The sequence below is a fragment of the Phalacrocorax aristotelis genome, unplaced genomic scaffold, assembly GCF_949628215.1.
Source record: "Phalacrocorax aristotelis unplaced genomic scaffold, bGulAri2.1 scaffold_336, whole genome shotgun sequence".
In the NCBI taxonomy this organism is placed as follows: Eukaryota; Metazoa; Chordata; class Aves; order Suliformes; family Phalacrocoracidae; genus Phalacrocorax; species Phalacrocorax aristotelis.
The window spans coordinates 1-20,668 of NW_027441251.1; the positions used below are offsets into that span (position 1 = coordinate 1).

A 20,668-nucleotide genomic window follows, 5' to 3' on the forward strand; every position below is an offset into this window, starting at 1 on the left:
CTCGAGGTGCTTTACTGCGTCCTCATCGAGAGCCCCGAGGTCCTCAACATCATCCAGGAGAACCACATCAAGTCCATCATCTCCCTCCTGGACAAGCACGGCCGCAACCACAAGGTGGGGAGGGGTCTCGGGGGGGGCGCGGGCGGCGGGCGCGGGCAGGCGTGCGAATGCCCCCCGGCAGGTGCTGGACGTGCTCTGCTCGCTCTGCGTGTGCAACGCCGTGGCCGTGCGCTCCAACCAGAACCTCATCACCGAGAACCTCCTGCCGCGGCGAGACCTGCTGCTGCAGACGGGCCTGGTCAACTACGTCACCAGGTGGGGGGCCTGGGGGGCCGGGGGGGGCCGGGGGGGGCCGGGATGCTCCTGGCACCTCCTGCGGGACCTTGAGAGGTTCCTGGGGGGCTCCTGGGGGTCTCTGGGTGTCCTTGGGGGGCTCCTGGGGGACGTGGGGGGCTCCTGAGGGTTTCTGGGTGTCCTTGGGGGGCTCCTGGGGGGCTCACAGGGGTCTCTGGATGTCCCTGGGGGCTCCTGAGGGTCTCTGGGTGTCCTTGGGGAGGCTCCTGGGGGACGTGGGGGGCTCACAGGGGTCTCTGGGTGTCCTTGGAGTGTCCCTGGGGGGCTCCTGGGGGGCTCACAGGGGTCTCTGGGTGTCCCTGGGGGGCTCCTGGGGGCTCACAGGGGTCTCTGGGTGTCCCTGGGGGCTCCTGAGGGTCTCTGGATGTCCTTGGGGGGCTCCTGGGGGATGTGGGGGGCTCCTGGGGGTCTCTGGGTGTCCCTGGGGGGCTCCTGGGGGGTTCACAGGGGTCTCTGGGTGTCCCTGGGGGGCTCCTGGGGGTCTCTGGGTGTCCCTGGGGGGCTCCTCGGGGACGTGGGGGGCTCCTGAGGGTCTCTGGGTGTCCTTGGAGTGTCCCTGGGGGGCTCCTGGGGGGCTCACAGGGGTCTCTGGGTGTCCTTGGGGGGCTCCTGGGGTCTGTGGTGATCTCAGGGTGCCCCTGGGGGTCTGGGGGGGTCTGGGGCAGCCCCTGGGTGTTCTGGGGGTCTCGGGGTGCCCCTGGGTGTTCTGGGGGTCTCAGGGTGCCCCTGGGGGTCTGGGGGTGTCTGGGGGAGCCCCTGGGTGCCCTGGGGGTCTGGGTGTGCCCCTGGGTGGTCTGGGGGGGTCTGGGTGGGTCTGGGTGCCCCTGGGTGTCTCGGGGTGCCCCTGGGGGTGTCTGGGTGTGCCCCTGGGGTCTCGGGATGCCCCTGGGGGGTCTGGGTGTGCCCCTGGGGGTGCCTGGGGGAGCCCCTGGGTGCCCTGGGGGTCTCAGGGTGCCCCTGGGGGTCTGGGGGTGCCTGGGGGAGCCCCTGGGTGCCCTGGGGGTCTCGGGGTGCCCCTGGGGGTGCCTGGGGGAGCCCCTGGGGCTCTGGGGGTGCCCCGGGCGGTGTGGGTGCCCCTGGGGGCGCCCCTTGCTGACCCCCCGCGCAGCGTGCGCCCCAACATCTTCGTGGGGGACGCACGAGGGCTCGACGCAGTACGGCCGCTGGTACTTCGAGGTGGCCGTGGAGCGCGCGCAGCCCTTCCTGACGCCGCAGCCCACCCACCTGCGCGTGGGCTGGGGGGCGGCGGGGGGCTACAGCCCCTACCCGGGCGGGGGCGAGGGCTGGGGGGGCAACGGCGCCGGCGACGACCTCTGCTCCTTCGCCTTCGACGGCCTCCACATCTGGACAGGTACCCCCCCCCCCGCGGGACCCCCGCCCTCCCCGCGGGACCCCCACCCTCCCTGCGGGACCCCCACCCCCCGTGCGGGACCCAGACATCCCGCGGGACCCCCCCTCCCGAGGGAACCCCTCCATGGGACCCCCCTCAATGGGAACCCCCCTGACGTATTCCCCCCGTGTCCCCCCGTGTCTCCCCGTCCCCTCCCCTATCCCCCCGCGCCCCCCATACTCCCCCGCCCCCCACGTCCCCTGACATGTCCCCCCCATGTCCCCCCGCGCCCCCATGTCCCCCCGCGCCCCCGCGCCCCCCATGTCCCTCAGCACCCCCCTCGCCCCCCGTGTTCCCCCTCGCCCCATCGTGTCCCCCAGCACCCCCCGGGCCCCCCTCACCCCCAGCACCCCCCACATCCCCAGCACCCCCCGGGCCCCCTCGCCCCCAGCACCCCTCGGGCCCCCCTCGCCCCCCTCGCCCCCCGCGCCCCCAGCACCCCCCGGGCCCCCCTCGCCCCCCTCGCCCCCAACGCCCCCAGCACCCCCCGGGCCCCCCTCACCCCCAGCACCCCCAGCACCCCCCACATCCCCAGCACCCCCAGCGCCCCCCTCACCCCCAGCTCCCCCACATCCCCAGCACCCCCCGGGCCCCCTCGCCCCCAGCACCCCCCGCGCCCCCCACATCCCCAGCACCCCCAGCGCCCCCCTCACCCCCAGCACCCCCCACATCCCCAGCACCCCCCGGGGCCCCCTCGCCCCCAGCACCCCCCGCGCCCCCCGCGCCCCCAGCACCCCCCACATCCCCAGCACCCCCCGCGCCCCCCTCGCCCCCAGCACCCCCCTCGCCTCCAGCACCCCTCGCCCCCCAGCACCCCCCGGGCCCCCTCGCCCCCCGCGCCCCCAGCACCCCCCGCGCCCCCAGCGCCCCCCACATCCCCAGCACCCCCAGCGCCCCCCTTCGCCCCCAGCACCCCCCTCACCCCCAGCACCCCCCGCACCCCCGGCGCCCCCCTCGCCCCCAGCACCCCCCACATCCCCAGCACCCCCCAGCACCCCCCGCGCCCCCAGCACCCCCTTCGCCCCCAGCACCCCCAGCACCCCCCGCGCCCCCAGCACCCCCCGGGCCCCCCTCGCCCCCCTCGCCCCCCGCGCCCCCCGCCCCCGCCGTGACGCCCGCCCGCAGGCGGGGTGGCCCGCCCGGTGGGGTCCCCGCAGCGGCGGGCGCTGGGTGCGGGGGACGTGGTGAGCTGCTGCCTGGACCTGGGGGTCCCCAGCGCCTCCTTCCGCATCAACGGCTGCCCCGTGCAGGGGGTCCTCGAGGGCTTCAACCTCGACACCCTCTTCTCCCCCGTCGCCAGCTTCTCGGCCGGCGTCAAGTGAGGGGGGGTCCGGGGGGTCCTGGGGGTCCGGGACGGCCGGAGGGGGCTGGGGAGTCCTGGGGATGCTGGGGGGCTCTGCTTGCTTCTCGGCTGGCATCAAGTGAGGCGGGGGGCTGGGGGTCCTGGGGGGGACTGGGGGGTCCGGGGGGGGGGTGCTGGGGGTCTCTACTTGCTTCTCGGCAGGTGTCAAGTGAGGCGGGGGGCTGGAGGGGTGCTGGGGGGGTGCTGTGGCTCTGGGGGGGCTCTGGGGGGTGCTGTGGCTCTGGGGGGGCTTTGGGGGATGCTGTGGCTCTGGGGGGGCTCTGGGGGGGTGCTGTGAGTCTGGGGGGGCTTTGGGGGGTGCTGTGGCTCTGGGGGGGCTCTGGGGGGGTGCTGTGAGTCTGGGGGGGCTCTGGGGGGTGCTGTGGCTCTGGGGGAGCTCTGGGGGGGTGCTGTGAGTTTGGGGGATGCTGTGGCTCTGGGGGGGCTCTGGGGGGGTGCTGTGAGTCTGGGGGGGCTTTGGGGGGTGCTGTGGCTCTGGGGGAGCTCTGGGGGGGTGCTGTGAGTTTGGGGGATGCTGTGGCTCTGGGGGGGCTCTGGGGGGGCTCTGGGGGGTGCTGTGGCTCTGGGGGCGCCGTGGGGCTGACGAGGACCCCGGGGTGCTGCCCACGCCGCCCCCCCCCCAGGCTGCGGTTCCTGCTGGGGGGCCGCCACGGGGAGTTCCAGTTCGTGCCCCCCCCGGGGTACTCGCCCTGCGCCGAGGCCCTGCTGCCCCGCGAGCGCCTGCGCCTCGAGCCCATCAAGGCGTATCGGGGCGAGGGGCCCCCCGGAACCCGCAGCCTCCTGGGGCCCACCCAGGCCCTGCCCCACACCGCCTTCACCCCCTGCCCCGTCGACACCCTCCAGGTGGGGGTCTGGGGGGGCTTGAGTGGGGTCTGGGGGGTCTTGGGTGGTGGTTTGGGGGGCTGGGGGGATTGAGTGGGGTCTGGGGGGTCTTGGGTGGAGTTTGGGGGTCTGGGGGGATTGAGTGGGGTCTGGGGGGTCTTGGGTGGTGGTTTGGGGGTCTGGGGGGATTGAGTAGAGTCTGGGGGGTCTTGGGTGGTGGTTTGGGGGTCGGGGGGGGCTTGAGTGGGGTCTGGGGGGTCTTGGGTGGAGTTTTGGGGGTCTGGGGGGCTTGAGTGGGGTCTGGGGGGTCTTGTGTGGAGTTTTGGGGGTCTGGGGGGATTGAGTGGGGTCTGGGGGGTCTTGGGTGGTGGTTTGGGGGGCTGGGGGGATTGAGTGGGGTCTGGGGGGTCTTGGGTGGAGTTTGGGGGTCTGGGGGGGCTTGAGTGGGGTCTGGGGGGTCTTGGGTGGTGGTTTGGGGGTCTGGGGGGATTGAGTAGAGTCTGGGGGGTCTTGGGTGGTGGTTTGGGGGTCGGGGGGGGCTTGAGTGGGGTCTGGGGGGTCTTGGGTGGAGTTTTGGGGGTCTGGGGGGCTTGAGTGGGGTCTGGGGGGTCTTGGGTGGAGTTTTGGGGGTCTGGGGGGATTGAGTGGGGTCTGGGGGGGTCTTGGGTGGTGGTTTGGGGGTCTGGGGGGATTGAGTGGGGTCTGGGGGGTCTTGGGTGGAGTTTGGGGGTCTGGGGGGGCTTGAGTGGGGTCTGGGGGGTCTTGGGTGGTGGTTTGGGGGTCTGGGGGGATTGAGTAGAGTCTGGGGGGTCTTGGGTGGTGGTTTGGGGGTCGGGGGGGGCTTGAGTGGGGTCTGGGGGGTCTTGGGTGGAGTTTTGGGGGTCTGGGGGGCTTGAGTGGGGTCTGGGGGTCTTGGGTGGAGTTTTGGGGGTCTGGGGGGATTGAGTGGGGTCTGGGGGGTCTTGGGTGGAGTTTGGGGGTCTGGGGGGCTTGAGTGGGGTCTGGGGGGTCTTGGGTGGTGGTTTGGGGGTCTGGGGGGATTGAGTAGAGTCTGGGGGGTCTTGGGTGGTGGTTTGGGGGTCGGGGGGGGCTTGAGTGGGGTCTGGGGGGTCTTGGGTGGAGTTTTGGGGGTCTGGGGGGCTTGAGTGGGGTCTGGGGGGTCTTGGGTGGAGTTTTGGGGGTCTGGGGGGATTGAGTGGGGTCTGGGGGGTCTTGGGTGGTGGTTTGGGGGTCTGGGGGGATTGAGTGGGGTCTGGGGGGTCTTGGGTGGAGTTTGGGGGTCTGGGGGGGCTTGAGTGGGGTCTGGGGGGTCTTGGGTGGTGGTTTGGGGGTCTGGGGGGATTGAGTAGAGTCTGGGGGGTCTTGGGTGGTGGTTTGGGGGTCGGGGGGGCTTGAGTGGGGTCTGGGGGGTCTTGGGTGGAGTTTTGGGGGTCTGGGGGGCTTGAGTGGGGTCTGGGGGGTCTTGGGTGGAGTTTTGGGGGTCTGGGGGGATTGAGTGGGGTCTGGGGGGTCTTGGGTGGAGTTTTGGGGGTCTGGGAGGATTGAGTGGGGTCTGGGGGGTCTTGGGTGGTGGTTTGGGGGTCTGGGGGGATTGAGTGGGGTCTGGGGGGTCTTGGGTGGTGGTTTGGGGGTCTGGGGGGCTTGAGTGGGGTCTGGGGGGTCTTGGGTGGAGTTTGGGGGATGGGCTTTAGGGACCTGGGGGTTTTGGGGGGCTGATGTTGGGGGGCTGGTGCTTTGGGGTTTGGGGGGGCTTGGATGGGGATTTGGGGTGCTGGGCTGGGGTCTGGGGGCGTGGGGATCTTGGGGGCTTGGACAGGGGTTTGGGGGCTTAGATAGGGCTTGGGGGTCTCGGGCATGGAGAGGGTGAGGGTTCCCCAGCCAGGAGTTTGGGGTGCTGGTGGCCGGGGGGGTGTGAGCGGCTGCTCGTGGGGTGCCCGGATCGTGCTGCCCCCCCCCCCCCCGACCGTGCTGCCCCCCAGATCGTGCTGCCCCCCCACCTGGAGCGCATCCGCGAGAAGCTGGCTGAGAACATCCACGAGCTGTGGGCGCTGACGCGCATCGAGCAGGGCTGGACCTACGGCCCCGTGAGTCGGGGTCCCCCGCGCCCCCCCGGAGCCCCCCCATCCCCCTGGGGTGTGGGGGGTACCCCCTGAGCCCCCCTGACCCCCCCAATCCCCCTGGGGTGCAATGGGACCCCCCCAGCCCCCCCCAATCCCCCTGGGGTGTGGGGGGCAGCCCCTGAGCCCCCCGATCCCCCAATGCCCCTGGGGTGCAATGGGACCCCCCCTAGCCCCCCCAATCTCCCCCTAATCCCCCTGGGGTGCAATGGGACCCCCCCAAGCCCACCCCAATCCCCCTGGGGTGCAATGGGACCCCCCTAGCCCCCCCAATCTCCCCCTAATCCCCCTGGGGTGCAATGGGACCCCCCCAAGCCCACCCCAATCCCCCTGGGGTGCAATGGGACCCCCCCCGAGCCCCCCCAGTCCCCCTGGGGTGCAATGGGATCCCCCCCCTGAGCCCCCCCAATCCCCCTGGGGTGCAATGGGACACCCCCCGAGCCCACCCCAATCCCCCTGGGGTGCAATGGGACCCCCCCCGAGCCCCCCCAGTCCCCCTGGGGTGCAATGGGATCCCCCCCCGAGCCCCCCCAATCCCCCTGGGGTGCAATGGGATCCCCCCCCGAGCCCCCCCCAATCCCCCTGGGGTGCAATGGGACCCCCCCGAGGCCCCCCAAGTACCCCAATCCCCCTGGGGTGCAATGGGACCCCCCCCGAGCCCCCCCAGTCCCGCTGGGGTGCAATGGGATCCCCCCCCGAGCCCCCCCAATCCCCCTGGGGTGCAATGGGACCCCCGAGCCCCCCCAATCCCCCTGGGGTGCAATGGGACCCCCCCGAGCCCCCCCAGTCCCCCTGGGGTGCAATGGGATCCCCCCCCGAGCCCCCCCAGTCCCCCTTTGGTGCAATGGGATCCCCCCCCGAGCCCCCCCAATCCCCCTGGGGTGCAATGGGACCCCCGAGCCCCCCCAATCCCCCTGGGGTGCAATGGGACACCCCCCGAGCCCACCCCAATCCCCCTGGGGTGCAATGGGACCCCCCCGAGGCCCCCCAAGTACCCCAATCCCCCTGGGGTGCAATGGGACCCCCCCCGAGCCCCCCCAGTCCCCCTGGGGTGCAATGGGATCCCCCCCCGAGCCCCCCCAATCCCCCTGGGGTGCAATGGGATCCCCCCCCGAGCCCACCCCAATCCCCCTGGGGTGCAATGGGACCCCCCCCGAGCCCCCCCAGTCCCCCTGGGGTGCAATGGGATCCCCCCCCTGAGCCCCCCCAATCCCCCTGGGGTGCAATGGGACACCCCCCGAGCCCACCCCAATCCCCCTGGGGTGCAATGGGACCCCCCCCGAGCCCCCCCAGTCCCCCTGGGGTGCAATGGGATCCCCCCCCGAGCCCCCCCAATCCCCCTGGGGTGCAATGGGATCCCCCCCCGAGCCCCCCCAATCCCCCTGGGGTGCAATGGGACCCCCCCGAGGCCCCCCAAGTACCCCAATCCCCCTGGGGTGCAATGGGACCCCCCCCGAGCCCCCCCAGTCCCCCTGGGGTGCAATGGGATCCCCCCCCGAGCCCACCCCAATCCCCCTGGGGTGCAATGGGACCCCCCCGAGACCCCCCAAGTACCCCAATCCCCCTGGGGTGCAATGGGACCCCCCCGAGCCCCCCCAGTCCCCCTGGGGTGCAATGGGATCCCCCCCCGAGCCCCCCCAATCCCCCTGGGGTGCAATGGGACCCCCCCGAGGCCCCCCAAGTACCCCAATCCCCCTGGGGTGCAATGGGACCCCCCCCGAGCCCCCCCAGTCCCGCTGGGGTGCAATGGGATCCCCCCCCGAGCCCCCCCAATCCCCCTGGGGTGCAATGGGACCCCCCGAGCCCCCCCAATCCCCCTGGGGTGCAATGGGACCCCCCCGAGACCCCCCAAGTACCCCAATCCCCCTGGGGTGCAATGGGACCCCCCCGAGCCCCCCCAATCCCCCTGGGGTGCAATGGGACCCCCGAGCCCCCCCAATCCCCCTGGGGTGCAATGGGACCCCCCGAGGCCCCCCAAGTACCCCAATCCCCCTGGGGTGCAATGGGACCCCCCCCGAGCCCCCCCAATCCCCCTGGGGTGCAATGGGACCCCCGAGCCCCCCCAATCCCCTGGGGTGCAATGGGACCCCCCCGAGGCCCCCCAAGTACCCCAATCCCCCTGGGGTGCAATGGGATCCCCCCCCGAGCCCCCCCAGTCCCCCTGGGGTGCAATGGGATCCCCCCCCGAGCCCCCCCAATCCCCCTGGGGTGCAATGGGACCCCCGAGCCCCCCCAATCCCCCTGGGGTGCAATGGGACCCCCCCGAGCCCCCCCAGTCCCCCTGGGGTGCAATGGGATCCCCCCCCGAGCCCCCCCAATCCCCCTGGGGTGCAATGGGACCCCCCCGAGGCCCCCCAAGTACCCCAATCCCCCTGGGGTGCAATGGGACCCCCCCCGAGCCCCCCCAGTCCCGCTGGGGTGCAATGGGATCCCCCCCCCGAGCCCCCCCAATCCCCCTGGGGTGCAATGGGACACCCCCCGAGCCCGCCCCAATCCCCCTGGGGTGCAATGGGACCCCCGAGCCCCCCCAATCCCCCTGGGGTGCAATGGGACCCCCCAAGCCCCCCAGTCCCCCTGGGGTGCCATGGAGCACCCCCAAGCCTCCCCTGACCCCCCCCCCCCGCGCGGGTGCAATAGGCCCCCCCCGGTGTCGCAGCAGAGCCCCCCCGGCAGGGCCCCCTCCCCTCCCCGGCGGGGTTTGGGGCGCCGGGAGGGGGGTCTCACGCCGCGGCCCCCCCAGGTCCGGGACGACAACCGGCGGCTGCACCCCTGCCTGGTGGGCTTCCAGAGCCTGCCCGAGCCCGAGCGCAGCTACAACCTCCAGATGTCGGGGGAGACCCTCAAGTGAGGGGGCGCGGGTTTTGGGGGGGCCCGGGGGGGCTGCGGGCTGCGGGGAGGCGGGCGGGCGGGTTTTGGGGTGCCCCCCCCCCCGCCCGGTCTTGCTGTGTCCTCTCCAGGCTGGGGCTGGGGCTGGGGTCCCCCGTCACTCTGTGACCCCCCCCCCAAATGGGCTGGGCTTTGGGGTCCCCTGTCACTCTGTGACACCCCCCCACTCTGTGACCCCCCCAAATGGGCTGGGCTTTGGGGTCCCCCGTCACTCTGTGACACCCCCAAATGGGCTGGGTTTTTGGGGTCCCCCCTCTTCCCATGTCCCCCTGACTGGGCTGGGGTTGGGGGCTGGGTTTTGGGGTCCCCCCATGCTGTGCCCCCCCAGATGGGGCCAGGCCGGGTTTTGGGGTCCCCCCATGCTGTGCCCCCCCAGACGGGGCCAGGCCGGGTTTTGGGGTCCCCCCATGCTGTGCCCCCCCCAGACGGGGCTGGGCCGGGTTTTGGGGTCCCCCCTCACCCCGTGCTGTCCCAGGCTGGGCTGGGGGTGGGGTTTTGGGGTCCCCCCATGCTGTGCCCCCCCAGACGGGGCCGGGCCGGGTTTTGGGGTCCCCCCCTCACCCCGCGCCCCCCCAGGACCCTGCTGGCGCTGGGCTGCCACGTGGGCATGGCCGACGAGAAAGCCGAGGAGAACCTCAAAAAGGTCAAACTCCCCAAAACGTGAGTGGGGGGCTTGGGGGGGCTGGGTTGGGGTCCGCGGAGGGGGGGCCCCACTTCGGAGGTCCCAATTTGAGCTTGCTAGAGGGGGGGGTCCCAGTTTGGGGGTCCCTGTTGAGGGTCCTGGGTTGGGGGTCCGCATTGGGGTGCCGTTGGCATCCCCGTTGTGGTGCAGTTGGGGGTCCTGGGTTGGGGGTCCCTGTTGGGGTACCATTGGGGGTCCCCATTGGTGTCCCCACTGGTGTGCAGTTGGGGTCCCTGTTGAGGGTCCTGGGTTGGGGGTCCCCATTGGGGTGCAGTTGGGGTGCCGCTGGCGTCCCCGCTGCGGTGCCGCTGGGGGTCCGGGGCTGGGGGTCCGCATTGGGGTGCCGCTGGTGTCCCCATTGGGGTGCAGTTGGGGGTGCAGTTGGGGGTCCTGGGTTGGGTGTCCCTGTTGACATCCCCATTGGGGGTCTGTGTTGGGGTGCAGTTGGGGGTGCAGTTGGGGGTCCTGGGTTGGGGGTCCCTGTTGGCATCCCCGTTGGGGGTCCGTGTTGGGGTGCAGTTGGGGGTGCAGTTGGGGGTCCCTGGGTTGGGGGTCCCTGTTGGCATCCCCGTTGGGGGTCTGCGTTGGGGTGCAGTTGGGGGTGCAGTTGGGGGTCCTGGTTTGGGGGTCCCTGTTGGCATCCCTGTTGGGGGTCCGCGTTGGGGTGCCGCTGGGGGTCCTGGTTTGGGTGTCCCTGTTGGCATCCCCGTTGGGGGTCTGTGTTGGGGTGCAGTTGGGGGTGCAGTTGGGGGTCCTGGGTTGGGGGTCCCTGTTGGCATCCCCGTTGGGGGTCTGCGTTGGGGTGCAGTTGGGGGTGCAGTTGAGGGTCCTGGGTTGGGGGTCCCTGTTGGCATCCCCGTTGGGGGTCCGCATTGGGGTGCAGTTGGGGGTGGAGTTGGGGGTCCTGGGTTGGGTGTCCCTGTTGGCATCCCCTGTTGGGGGTCCGCATTGGGGTGCAGTTGGGGGTCCTGGTTTGGGTGTCCCTGTTGGCATCCCCGTTGGGGGTCCGCGTTGGGGTGCAGTTGGGGGTGCAGTTGGGGGTTCCTGGGTTGGGGGTCCCTGTTGGCATCCCCTGTTGGGGGTCCGCATTGGGGTGCAGTTGGGGGTCCTGGTTTGGGTGTCCCTGTTGGCATCCCCGTTGGGGGTGCGTTGGGGTGCAGTTGGGGGTGGAGTTGGGGGGTCCTGGGTTGGGGGTCCCTGTTGGCATCCCCGTTGGGGGTCCGCGTTGGGGTGCAGTTGGGGGTGCAGTTGGGGGTCCTGGGTTGGGGGTCCCTGTTGGCATCCCCGTTGGGGGTCCGCGTTGGGGTGCAGTTGGGGGTCCTGGGTTGGGGGTCCCTGTTGGCATCCCCATTGGGGTCCGCGTTGGGGTGCAGTTGGGGGTGCAGTTGGGGGGGTCCCTGTTGGCATCCCCGTTGGGGGTCCGCGTTGGGGTGCCGCTGGGGGTCCTGGGTTGGGGGTCCCTGTTGGCATCCCCGTTGGGGGTCCGCGTTGGGGTGCCGCCGGCGTCCCCGCTGCGGTGCCGCTGGGGGTCCGGGGCTGGGGGTCCCCGCTGGGGCGCGGTCGGGGTGCCGGGGCGGGCGTGGCGCGGGCGTGGCGCGGGCGTGGCTGAGGCGTGGCCCCCCCCCAGGTACACGATGGCCAACGGGTACAAGCCGGCGCCGCTGGACCTGGCGCACGTGCGGCTGACGCCGGCGCAGCTGGCGCTGGTCGATCGCCTCGCCGAGAACGGGCACAACGTGTGGGCGCGCGACCGCGTCCAGCAGGGCTGGACCTACAGCACCGTCCAGGTGGGGACCCCCCCCCGAGGACCCCCCCCCCGGGACCCCCCGGCGCCCGCGCCACCCGCGCTGCTCTGGCCCCCGTGTCCCCTCGCCCGCATCTCCCCGTGCTTCTGCTTGAGGTTCCCCTGTGCCCCCCGTGTCGCACCCCACCCCCCCCCGTTTCCCCCCCTCCGTGTCCCCCCTCCCCATGTCCCCCCCGCCCCGTGGCTCTGGGTGCTCTGCACCCCCTTGACCCCCCGTTCAGGGTAGCGGGTGTCCCCCTGTCCCTGGTGGCGATGTCCCCACGCCCACGGTGGTGGTGTCCCCATGTCCCCCCCCGCCCACGGCGATGTCCACATGTCCCCCTGCCCGTGGGGTGTCCCCCTGCCCCCACGTGCCCCCTGCCCCCGGGGTGTCGCCCTGCCCACTGGGTGCCCCGCGAACATGGTGGGTCCCCGCACCCCCACGTCCCCCTGCCCCCGGGTGCCCCGTTCCCACGTGGGTCCCCGCAGCCCCACGTCCCCCTGCCCCCGGGTGCCCCGTGCCTGCGTGGGTCCCCCGCACCCCCACGTCCCCCTGCCCCCGGGTGCCCCGTGCCCGCGTGGGTCCCCCGCACCCCCGCGTCCCCCTGCCCCCGGGTGCCCCGTTCCCGCGTGGGGCCCCGCACCCCCACGTCCCCCTGCCCCCGGGTGCCCCGTTCCCGCGTGGGTCCCCGCAGCCCCACGTCCCCCCTGCCCCCGGGTGCCCTGTGCCCGCGTGGGTCCCCGCACCCCCACGTCCCCCTGCCCCCGGGTGCCCCGTTCCCGCGTGGGTCCCCGCAGCCCCACGTCCCCCTGCCCCCGGGTGCCCCGTTCCCGCGTGGGTCCCCGCACCCCCACGTCCCCCCTGCCCCCGGGTGCCCCGTTCCCGCGTGGGTCCCCGCAGCCCCACGTCCCCCTGCCCCCGGGTGCCCTGTGCCCGCGTGGGTCCCCGCACCCCCACGTCCCCCTGCCCCCGGGTGCCCCGTTCCCGCGTGGGTCCCCGCACCCCCACGTCCCCCTGCCCCCGAGTGCCCCGTGCCTGCGTGGGTCCCCGCACCCCCACGTCCCCCTGCCCCCGGGTGCCCCGTTCCCGCGTGGGGCCCCGCACCCCCACGTCCCCCTGCCCCGGGTGCCCCGTTCCCGCGTGGGTCCCCGCATCCCCGCGTCCCCCTGCCCCCGGGTGCCCCGTTCCCGCGTGGGTCCCCGCACCCCCACGTCCCCCTGCCCCCGGGTGCCCCGTTCCCGCGTGGGTCCCCGCACCCCCGCGCCCCCCCCGCGCCCCGTGCCCACGCGCGGCGTGGCGCAGGACATCAAGCGCAAGCGGAACCCGCGCCTGGTGCCGTACCACCTGCTGGACGAGCGCACCAAGCGCGCCAACCGCGAGAGCCTGTGCCAGGCCGTGCGCACCCTGCTGGGGCACGGCTACAACGTGGAGCCCCCCGACCCCGAGAGCCGTGAGTGCCGGGGGGCGCGGGCTGGGGGGCGCGGGGGCTGGGGGGGGCGGGGGCTGGGGGCGCCGGGGCTGGGGGGAGCGAGGGCTGGGGGGCGCGGGGGCTGGGGGCGCCGGGGCTGGGGGGCCGCGGGGGCTGGGGCGCGCCGGGGCTGGGGGCGCCGGGGCTGGGGGGCGAGGGCTGGGGGGCGCCGGGGCTGGGGGCGCGGGGGCTGGGGGGGGCAGGGGCTGGGGGGCGGGGGGGCTGGGGGCGCCGGGGCTGCGGGGCGCGAGGGCTGGGGGGCGCCGGGGCTGGGGGGCGCGGGGGCTGGGGGGGGCAGGGGCTGGGGGGCGCGGGGGCTGGGGGCGCCGGGGCTGCGGGGCGCGAGGGCTGGGGGGCGCGGGGTCTGGGGGGGCGCGGGCTGGGGGGGCCGCGGGGCGGTGCGTGGGGGCGCGGGGCGGCTGTTTGGGGGCGCGGGGCGGTGCGTGGGGGCGCGGGGCGTTGTTTGGGGGCACGGCGTGGTGCGTGGGGGCGCGGGGCGCTGTTTGGGGGCACCGCGGGGCGGTGCGTGGGGGCGCGGGGCGCTGTTTGGGGGCACGGCGCGGTGCGTGGGGGCGCGGGGCGGTGCGTGGGGGCGCGGGGCGCTGTTTGGGGCGCGGGGCGGTGCGTGGGGGCGCGGGGCGGTGCGTGGGGGCGCGGGGTGCTGTTTGGGGGCACGGCGTGGTGCGTGGGGGTGCGGGGCGCTGTTTGGGCACCGCGGGGCGGTGCGTGGGGGCGCGGGGCGCTGTTTGGGGGCACGGCGTGGTGCGTGGGGGCGCGGGGCGCTGTTTGGGGGCACCGCGGGGCGGTGAGTGGGGGCGCGGGGCGGTGCGTGGGGGCGCGGGGCGCCCCGGCGGTGGCGGGGTGCCCACAGCCCGTGCCCGCAGCCGCCCAGGGGGTGCCGCGGGGCCGGGGGGACAGGGCCCGCATCTTCCGCGCCGAGCGGGGGCTACGCGGTGCGCGCCGGCAAGTGGTACTTCGAGTTCGAGGCCGTCACCACGGGGAGATGCGGGTGGGCTGGGCGCGCCCCCACCTGCGCCCCGACGTCGAGCTGGGCGCCGACGACCTCGCCTACGTCTTCAACGGGCACCGGGGTGAGACCCCCCGGGACCTCCGGAGACCCCCCCTTGAACCCCCAGAGACCCCATCTGGACCCCCACAACCCCCACGGGTCCCCCATTGCTCCCTTCGCTCCGTATCCCCAATCGCCCCTCTCGCCCCCGACCACCCCCCTTGGCCCCGGGTCCCCCCAGGTCCCCCAGCTCCCCCCAGGTCCCCGACTCCATCCCGGCCCCCAGGTCCCCCCAGGTCCCCCCCAAGTCCCCGCCGCCACCCCAGCCCCCAGGTCCCCCAGGTCCCCCCAGGTCCCCGACTCCGCCCCAGCCCCCAGGTCCCCCAGGTCCCCAATCACCCCCCTTGCCCCAAGTCCCCGCCGCCACCCCAGCCCCCAGGTCCCCCAGGTCCCCCCAGGTCCCCAACGCCGCCCAGCCCCCAGGTCCCCCAGGTCCCCACCACCACCCCAGCCCCCAGGTCCCCCCAGGTCCCCCAGGTCCCCGATGCCACCCCAGCCCCCAGGTCCCCCCAGGTCCCCAGGTCCCCGATGCCATCAACCCAGCCCCCAGGTCCCCCCAGGTCCCCCAGGTCCCCGATGCCACCCCAGCCCCCAGGTCCCCCCAAGTCCCCGCCGCCCACCCCCAGCCCCCAGGTCCCCCCAAGTCCCCGCCGCCACCCCAGCCCCCAGGTCCCCCAGGTCCCCCAGGTCCCCAACGCCGCCCCAGCCCCCAGGTCCCCCAGGTCCCCACCACCACCCCAGCCCCCAGGTCCCCCAGGTCCCCCAGGTCCCCAACGCCGCCCCAGCCCCCAGGTCCCCCAGGTCCCCACCACCACCCCAGCCCCCAGGTCCCCCCAAGTCCCCGCCGCCACCCCAGCCCCCAGGTCCCCCCAGGTCCCCCCAGGTCCCCACCGCCACCCCAGCCCCCAGGTCCCCCCAGGTCCCCCCAAGTCCCCGACTCCGCCCCAGCCCCAGGTCCCCCCAGGTCCCCCCAGGTCCCCGACTCCACCCCAGCCCCCAGGTCCCCCCAGGTCCCCCCAAGTCCCCCCGCTGCCCAGCCCCCAGGTCCACCAGGTCCCCCAAGTCCCCGCCGCCACCCCAGCCCCCAGGTCCCCCCAGGTCCCCCAAGTCCCCGACTCCGCCCCAGCCCCCAGGTCCCCCAGGTCCCCCCAGGTCCCCGACTCCACCCCAGCCCCCAGGTCCCCCCAGGTCCCCCCAAGTCCCCGCCGCTGCCCCAGCCCCCAGGTCCACCAGGTCCCCCCAAGTCCCCGCCGCCACCCCAGCCCCCAGGTCCCCCCAGGTCCCCCCAAGTCCCCGCCGCCACCCCAGCCCCCAGGTCCCCCAGGTCCCCCCAGGTCCCCGACTCCGCCCCAGCCCCCAGGTCCCCCCAGGTCCCTGACTCCGCCCCAGCCCCCAGGTCCCCCAGGTCCCCAGGCCCCCGCGTCCCTCGGGTGCCGCTGACCCCCCGCGTCGGCGGGTGCCCCCCCCCCAGGCGCAGCGCTGGCACGTGGGCAGCGAGCCCTTCGGCCGCACGTGGCAGGCGGGGGACGTGGTGGGCTGCATGATCGACCTGGCCGAGAGCCACATCACCTTCACCCTCAACGGGGAGGTCCTCATCAGCGACGCCGGCTCCGAGCTGGCCTTCAAGGACTTCGACGTGGGCGAGGGTGAGCCGCGGCTGGGCCGGCGGGGGGGCTGCGGCGGGGGTCCCGGCGCTGAGCCCCCCGTCCCGCCGCAGGCTTCGTGCCCGTGTGCAGCCTGGGGCTGGAGCAGGAGGGGCGGCTCAACCTGGGCCAGGAGGTGGGCAGCCTGCGCTTCTTCAGCATCTGCGGGCTGCAGGAGGGCTACGAGCCCTTCGCCATCAACATGAAGCGGCCCATCGCCCTCTGGTTCAGCAAGAGCCTCCCCCAGTTCGTGCCGGTGCCCCCCGACCACCCCCAGCTGGAGGTCTGTGCGTGGGGGGGGGGGTCCTGGGGTCCTGCGCCGGCCGGGGAGCTCCCACGGTGGGCGGGGGGGGCCTGGGGATGGGCGATGCAGGATGCTGGGGGGGGGCTCGGGTGTGGGGGGTCCCCAGGGCATGGTCCCTGGGTGCAGGGGGTCCCCAGGGCTGGGTGGTGCAGGGTGCTGGGGGGTCCCAGAGGTGGGGGGTCCCCAGGGCACGGTCCCTGGGTGCAGGGGGTCCCCAGGGCTGGGTGGTGCAGGGTGCTGGGGGGTCCCAGAGGTGGGGGGTCCCCAGGGCACGGTCCCTGGGTGCAGGGGGTCCCCAGGGCTGGGTGGTGCAGGGTGCTGGGGGGGTCCCAGAGGTGGGGGGTCCCCAGGGCACGGTCCCTGGGTGCAGGGGGTCCCCAGGGCTGGGTGGTGCAGGGTGCTGGGGGGTTCCAGAGGTGGGGGGTCCCCAGGGCACGGTCCCTGGTGCAGGGGGTCCCCAGGGCTGGGTGGTGCAGGGTGCTGGGGGGTTCCAGAGGTGGGGGGGTCCCCAGGGCATGGTCCCTGGGTGCAGGGGGTCCCCAGGGCTGGGTGGTGCAGGGTGCTGGGGGGTTCCAGAGGTGGGGGGTCCCCAGGGCATGGTCCCTGGGTGCAGGGGGTCCCCAGGGCTGGGTGGTGCAGGGTGCTGGGGGGTTCCAGAGGTGGGGGGTCCCCAGGGCACGGTCCCTGGGTGCAGGGGTCCCTGGGTGCAGGGGGTCCCCAGGGCTGGGCGATGCAGGATGCTGGGGGGGGTCCCTGGGTGCAGGGGGTCCCCAGGGCATGGTTGCTGGGTGCAGGGGGTCCCTGGGTGCAGGGGGTCCCCAGGCTGGGTGGTGCAGGGTGCAGGGGGGGTCCCAGAGGTGGGGGGTCCCCAGGGCACGGTCCTGGGTGCAGGGGGTCCCTGGGTGCAGGGGGTCCCCAGGGCTGGGCGATGCACCTCCCTGCAGGGTCCCAGGGTTTAAAGGGTCCCCAGACCCTGGGTGTCCCCAGATTAGTGACGCGTGTCACTGCAGGGGCCCCAATCCCCCCCAGTCCCCACGGGGTCCCCACTCCCCACGGGGTCCCCACTCCCCGAGGGTCCCCGCCCCGGCAGGACGCCCATGGCCGCGGGGTCCCCGGGCGCAGCCCCCCTCCCGCCCGGCCGTGACGCCTCCCCGGGGCGGGGTGGGGGTCCCCGCAGTGACGCGGATGGACGGGACGGTGGAGACCCCGCCGTGCCTGCGGCTGGCCCACCGCGCCCCCGGCTCCCCGGCCGCGCCGCCCGAGCTCCTCTTCCTCCGCCTCAGCCTCCCCGTCCAATTCCACCCCCGCTTCCGCTGCACCCCCGGGCCACCCCCCTGCCCCAGGCGCCCCCGAGCCCCCGAGGACGCCAGCCTCGAGCCCCTCTCCGAATTCGAGCGCCTCCGTCGCTCGGCCGGGCCCCGGCACCCCGAGGGCGAGGGCGAGGGCGAGAAGGGGCCTGGGGGGAGTCCCCCCACCCCGGCCCCCCGGGACCAGCCCCGTGCCGAGAACGAGAAGGATGCGACCACCGAGAAGGGCAAGACCCGGAGGGGGTGAGTGGGGACGGGGGGCGGGGGGCCCACGGCGGGGTTGGGGGGTGCACGGGGTATTGCCCCATGGTGGGGTCCTGGGGGGGGCGCGGCTATGGGTGAGCAGGGCTGTCGGGGTCGCCGCTGTGGGGGGTGTGGGGCCTGGTGCCCCCCTCAGCCCCCCTCCCCCGCGCCCCCCAGGTTTCTGTTCAAGGCCAGGAAGACCCCCTTCGCGCCCCCCCCCGCCGTGCCCACCGTCCCCCGCCTCGAGGAGGACGTGGTCCCCGACGAGCGCGACGACCCCGAGGTCATCATGAACACCACCACGGTAGGTGGGGGGGTGGCGGCCCCCCAAAATCCCCAGCCCGGGGTCCCCAGCCCTCGTTTTGCCCCCCTGCCCCCCACCCCAGCGCCCCGCGGACACCCATCCCGGCACCCCCCACCCCATCTGTGCCCCGCCATCCCCACCCCGGCAGCCCCTGGTCCCCGTGGCCCCCATCCCACCCCCCATCCCTGGCCCCATCCCTGTCTCTCTGTCCTCGTCCTGACCCCACACCCCCCGACCCCCTCCCATATCCCTGTCCCTGACCCCGTATCCCCCTCCCCGTATCCTGATCCCCCTCCTCATATCCCCCTCCCCATATCCCCATCCCCGTATCCCCCCTCCCCATATTCCCGTATCCCCATCCCCCTCCCCGTATTCTCCTCCTCATATTCCTCATATTCCCATATCCCCCTCCTGGTATCCTGATCCCCCTCCCCATATCCCCCTCCCCATACCCCCATCCCCATATCCCCCTCCCTGTATCCCCATATCCCCCTCCCCGTATCCCCCTCCCCGTATCCCTGTCCCCCTCCCCGTATCCTGATCCCCCTCCCCATATCCCCCTCCCTGTATCCCCATATCCCCCTCCCCGTATCCCCCTCCCTGTATCCCCATATCCCCCTCCCCGTATCCCCCTCCCCATATCCCTGTCCCCCTCCTGGTATCCTGATCCCCCTCCCCATATCCCTGTCCCTGTATCCCCGTCCCCCTCCCTGTAACCCTGTCCCCAACCCCATATCCCCCTCCCCGAATCCCTTCCCCATCCCCCCGCGCCCCCTCCCCGGCCCCCCTCCCCACTGACCTCTCTGCCCGCAGTACTACTACTCGGTGCGGATCTTCGCGGGGCAGGAGCCCTCCAGCGTCTGGGTGGGCTGGGTGACCCCCGACTTCCACCAGCACGACCCCGCCTTCGACCTGTCCCGCGTCCGCACCGTCACCGTCACCATGGGCGATGACAAGGGCAACGTGCACGACAGGTGGGGGCGCGGGCCGGGACCCCCATGGGACCCCGCCTGGGATCGGGGGGCGATGGGGAAGGCGCAGGAGCTGGGGGTCCGTTGGGGGGCGATGGGGAAGGGGCAGGAGCTGGGGGTCCGTTGGGGGGTGATGGGGAAGGGGCAGGAGCTGGGGGTCCCTTGGGGGGCGATGGGGAAGGGGCAGGAGCTGGGGGTCCCTTGGGGGGTGATGGGGAAGGGGCAGGAGCTGGGGGTCCCTTGGGGGGCGATGGGGAGGTAGCCAGGAGCTGGGGGTCCCTTGGGTGGCGATGGGGAAGGGGCAGGAGCTGGGGGTCCCTTGGGGGGGGCACTGGGGGAGGTAGCCAGGAGCTGGGGGTCCCTTGGGGGGGGCACTGGGGGGGGTAGCCAGGACCCGGGGGTCCCTTGGGGGGGGCACTGGGGGGGGTAGCTGGGACCCGGGGGTCCCGTGGGGGGTCCCTGGGGGAGGTTGCTGGGACCCGGGGGTCCCGTGGGGGGTCCCTGGGGGAGGTAGCCCCCCCAGCACCCCCTCTCCCCCCCCCAGCATCAAGCGCAGCAACTGCTACATGGTGTGGGGCGGGGAGTTCGCCAGCAGCGCGCAGCAGGCGCGCGTCACCCACGCCGACCTGGTCATCGGCTGCCTGGTGGACCTGGCCACCGGCCTCTGACCTTCACCGCCGACGGCAAGGAGATCAACACCTTCTTCCAGGTGGGATGGACCCCCCGCCCCCCCCCCCCACCCCCCCCCCCTTGGCACCCCCGCGGCGGCTGGGGGGGCAGGGCGGGTCCCGGCCCCCCCGTCGCAGCAGCCGCGTCGCGCAGGTGGAGCCCAACACGAAGCTCTTCCCGGCCGTCTTCGCCCTCCCGACCAGCCAGAACGTCGTCCAGTTTGAGCTGGGCAAGCTCAAGGTGACGCCTGCGACCCCCCGCCCCGGGCTGCCCTGGGGGCGCGGTGGGGTCCTGGGGGTGGGGAGTGGGGTCCTAGGAGGGATGGGAGGGTCACTGGGGGGGCAGTGGGGTCGCTGGGGGTGGGGAGTGGGGTCCTAGGAGGGACGGGAGGGTCACTGGGGGGGCGGTGGGGTCCTGGGGGTGGGGAGTGGGGTCCTAGGAGGGACGGGAGGGTCACTGAGGGGGCAGTGGGGTCCTGGGGGTGGGGAGTGGGGTCCTAGGAGGGACGGGAGGGTCACTGGGGGGGCGGTGGGGTCCTGGGGGTGGGGAGTGGGGTCCTAGGAGGGACGGGAGGGTCACTGAGGGGGCAGTGGGGTCCTGGGGGTGGGGAGTGGGTCCTAGGAGGGACGGGAGGGTCACTGGGGGGCAGTGGGGTCCTGGGGGTGGGGAGGGGGGTCCTAGGAGGGGCGGGAGGGTCACTGGGGGGGTGGTGGGGTCCTGGGGTGGGGAGGGGGTCCTAGGTGGCACGGGAGGGTCACTGGGGGGGCAGTGGGGTTATTGAGGGGACAGTGGGGTTATTGGGGGGACAGGAGAGTCCTGGGGGGGCAGCGGGATCGCTGGGGGTGGGGGGAGTGGGGTCCTTGGAGGGACAGTGGGGTTTTGGGGGAGGCAGCAGAGTCCTTGGGAGGGTCAGCGTGGCCCCTGGGGGGACAGCGTGGTCCTTGGGGGGGGAGTGGGGTCCTTGTGGGGGTCAGCAGGGTCCTTGGGAGGGTCAGTGTGGTCCTTGTGGGGGTCAGCAGGGTCCTTGGAGGGTCAGTGTGGTCCTTGGGGGGGAGTGGGGTCCTTGTGGGGGTCAGCAGGGTCCTTGGGAGGGTCAGCGTGGTCCTTGGGGGGGGAGTGGGGTCCTTGTGGGGGTCAGCAGGGTCCTTGGGAGGGTCAGCGTGGTCCTTGGGGGGGGAGTGGGGTCCTTGTGGGGGTCAGCAGGGTCCTTGGGAGGGTCAGCGTGGTCCTTGGGGGGGGAGTGGGGTCCTTGGGGGGTCAGCAGGGTCCTTGGGAGGGTCAGCGTGGTCCTT

The 20,668-nt window shown here is 74.3% G+C and overlaps 1 protein-coding gene across 1 annotated transcript in view; it reads left to right on the forward strand.

The window, feature by feature from the left end:
* Positions 1–57: 57 nt before the first annotated feature.
* Positions 58–20,668, forward strand: part of LOC142051184 (ryanodine receptor 1-like) — a gene marked incomplete at both ends in the record, with an annotated part of 29,396 nt that continues 8,785 nt past the window's right edge. Inside the window, 20 exon segments of the mRNA XM_075080363.1 lie at positions 58–114; positions 182–315; positions 1,074–1,162; positions 1,463–1,705; positions 2,870–3,062; positions 3,731–3,950; positions 5,909–6,013; positions 8,787–8,890; positions 9,509–9,592; positions 11,242–11,401; positions 12,701–12,848; positions 13,751–14,058; positions 15,407–15,581; positions 15,653–15,865; positions 17,060–17,432; positions 17,610–17,736; positions 18,550–18,710; positions 19,252–19,370; positions 19,373–19,416; positions 19,530–19,616. Coding sequence (XP_074936464.1) covers positions 58–114; positions 182–315; positions 1,074–1,162; positions 1,463–1,705; positions 2,870–3,062; positions 3,731–3,950; positions 5,909–6,013; positions 8,787–8,890; positions 9,509–9,592; positions 11,242–11,401; positions 12,701–12,848; positions 13,751–14,058; positions 15,407–15,581; positions 15,653–15,865; positions 17,060–17,432; positions 17,610–17,736; positions 18,550–18,710; positions 19,252–19,370; positions 19,373–19,416; positions 19,530–19,616 — 3,144 coding nt within the window.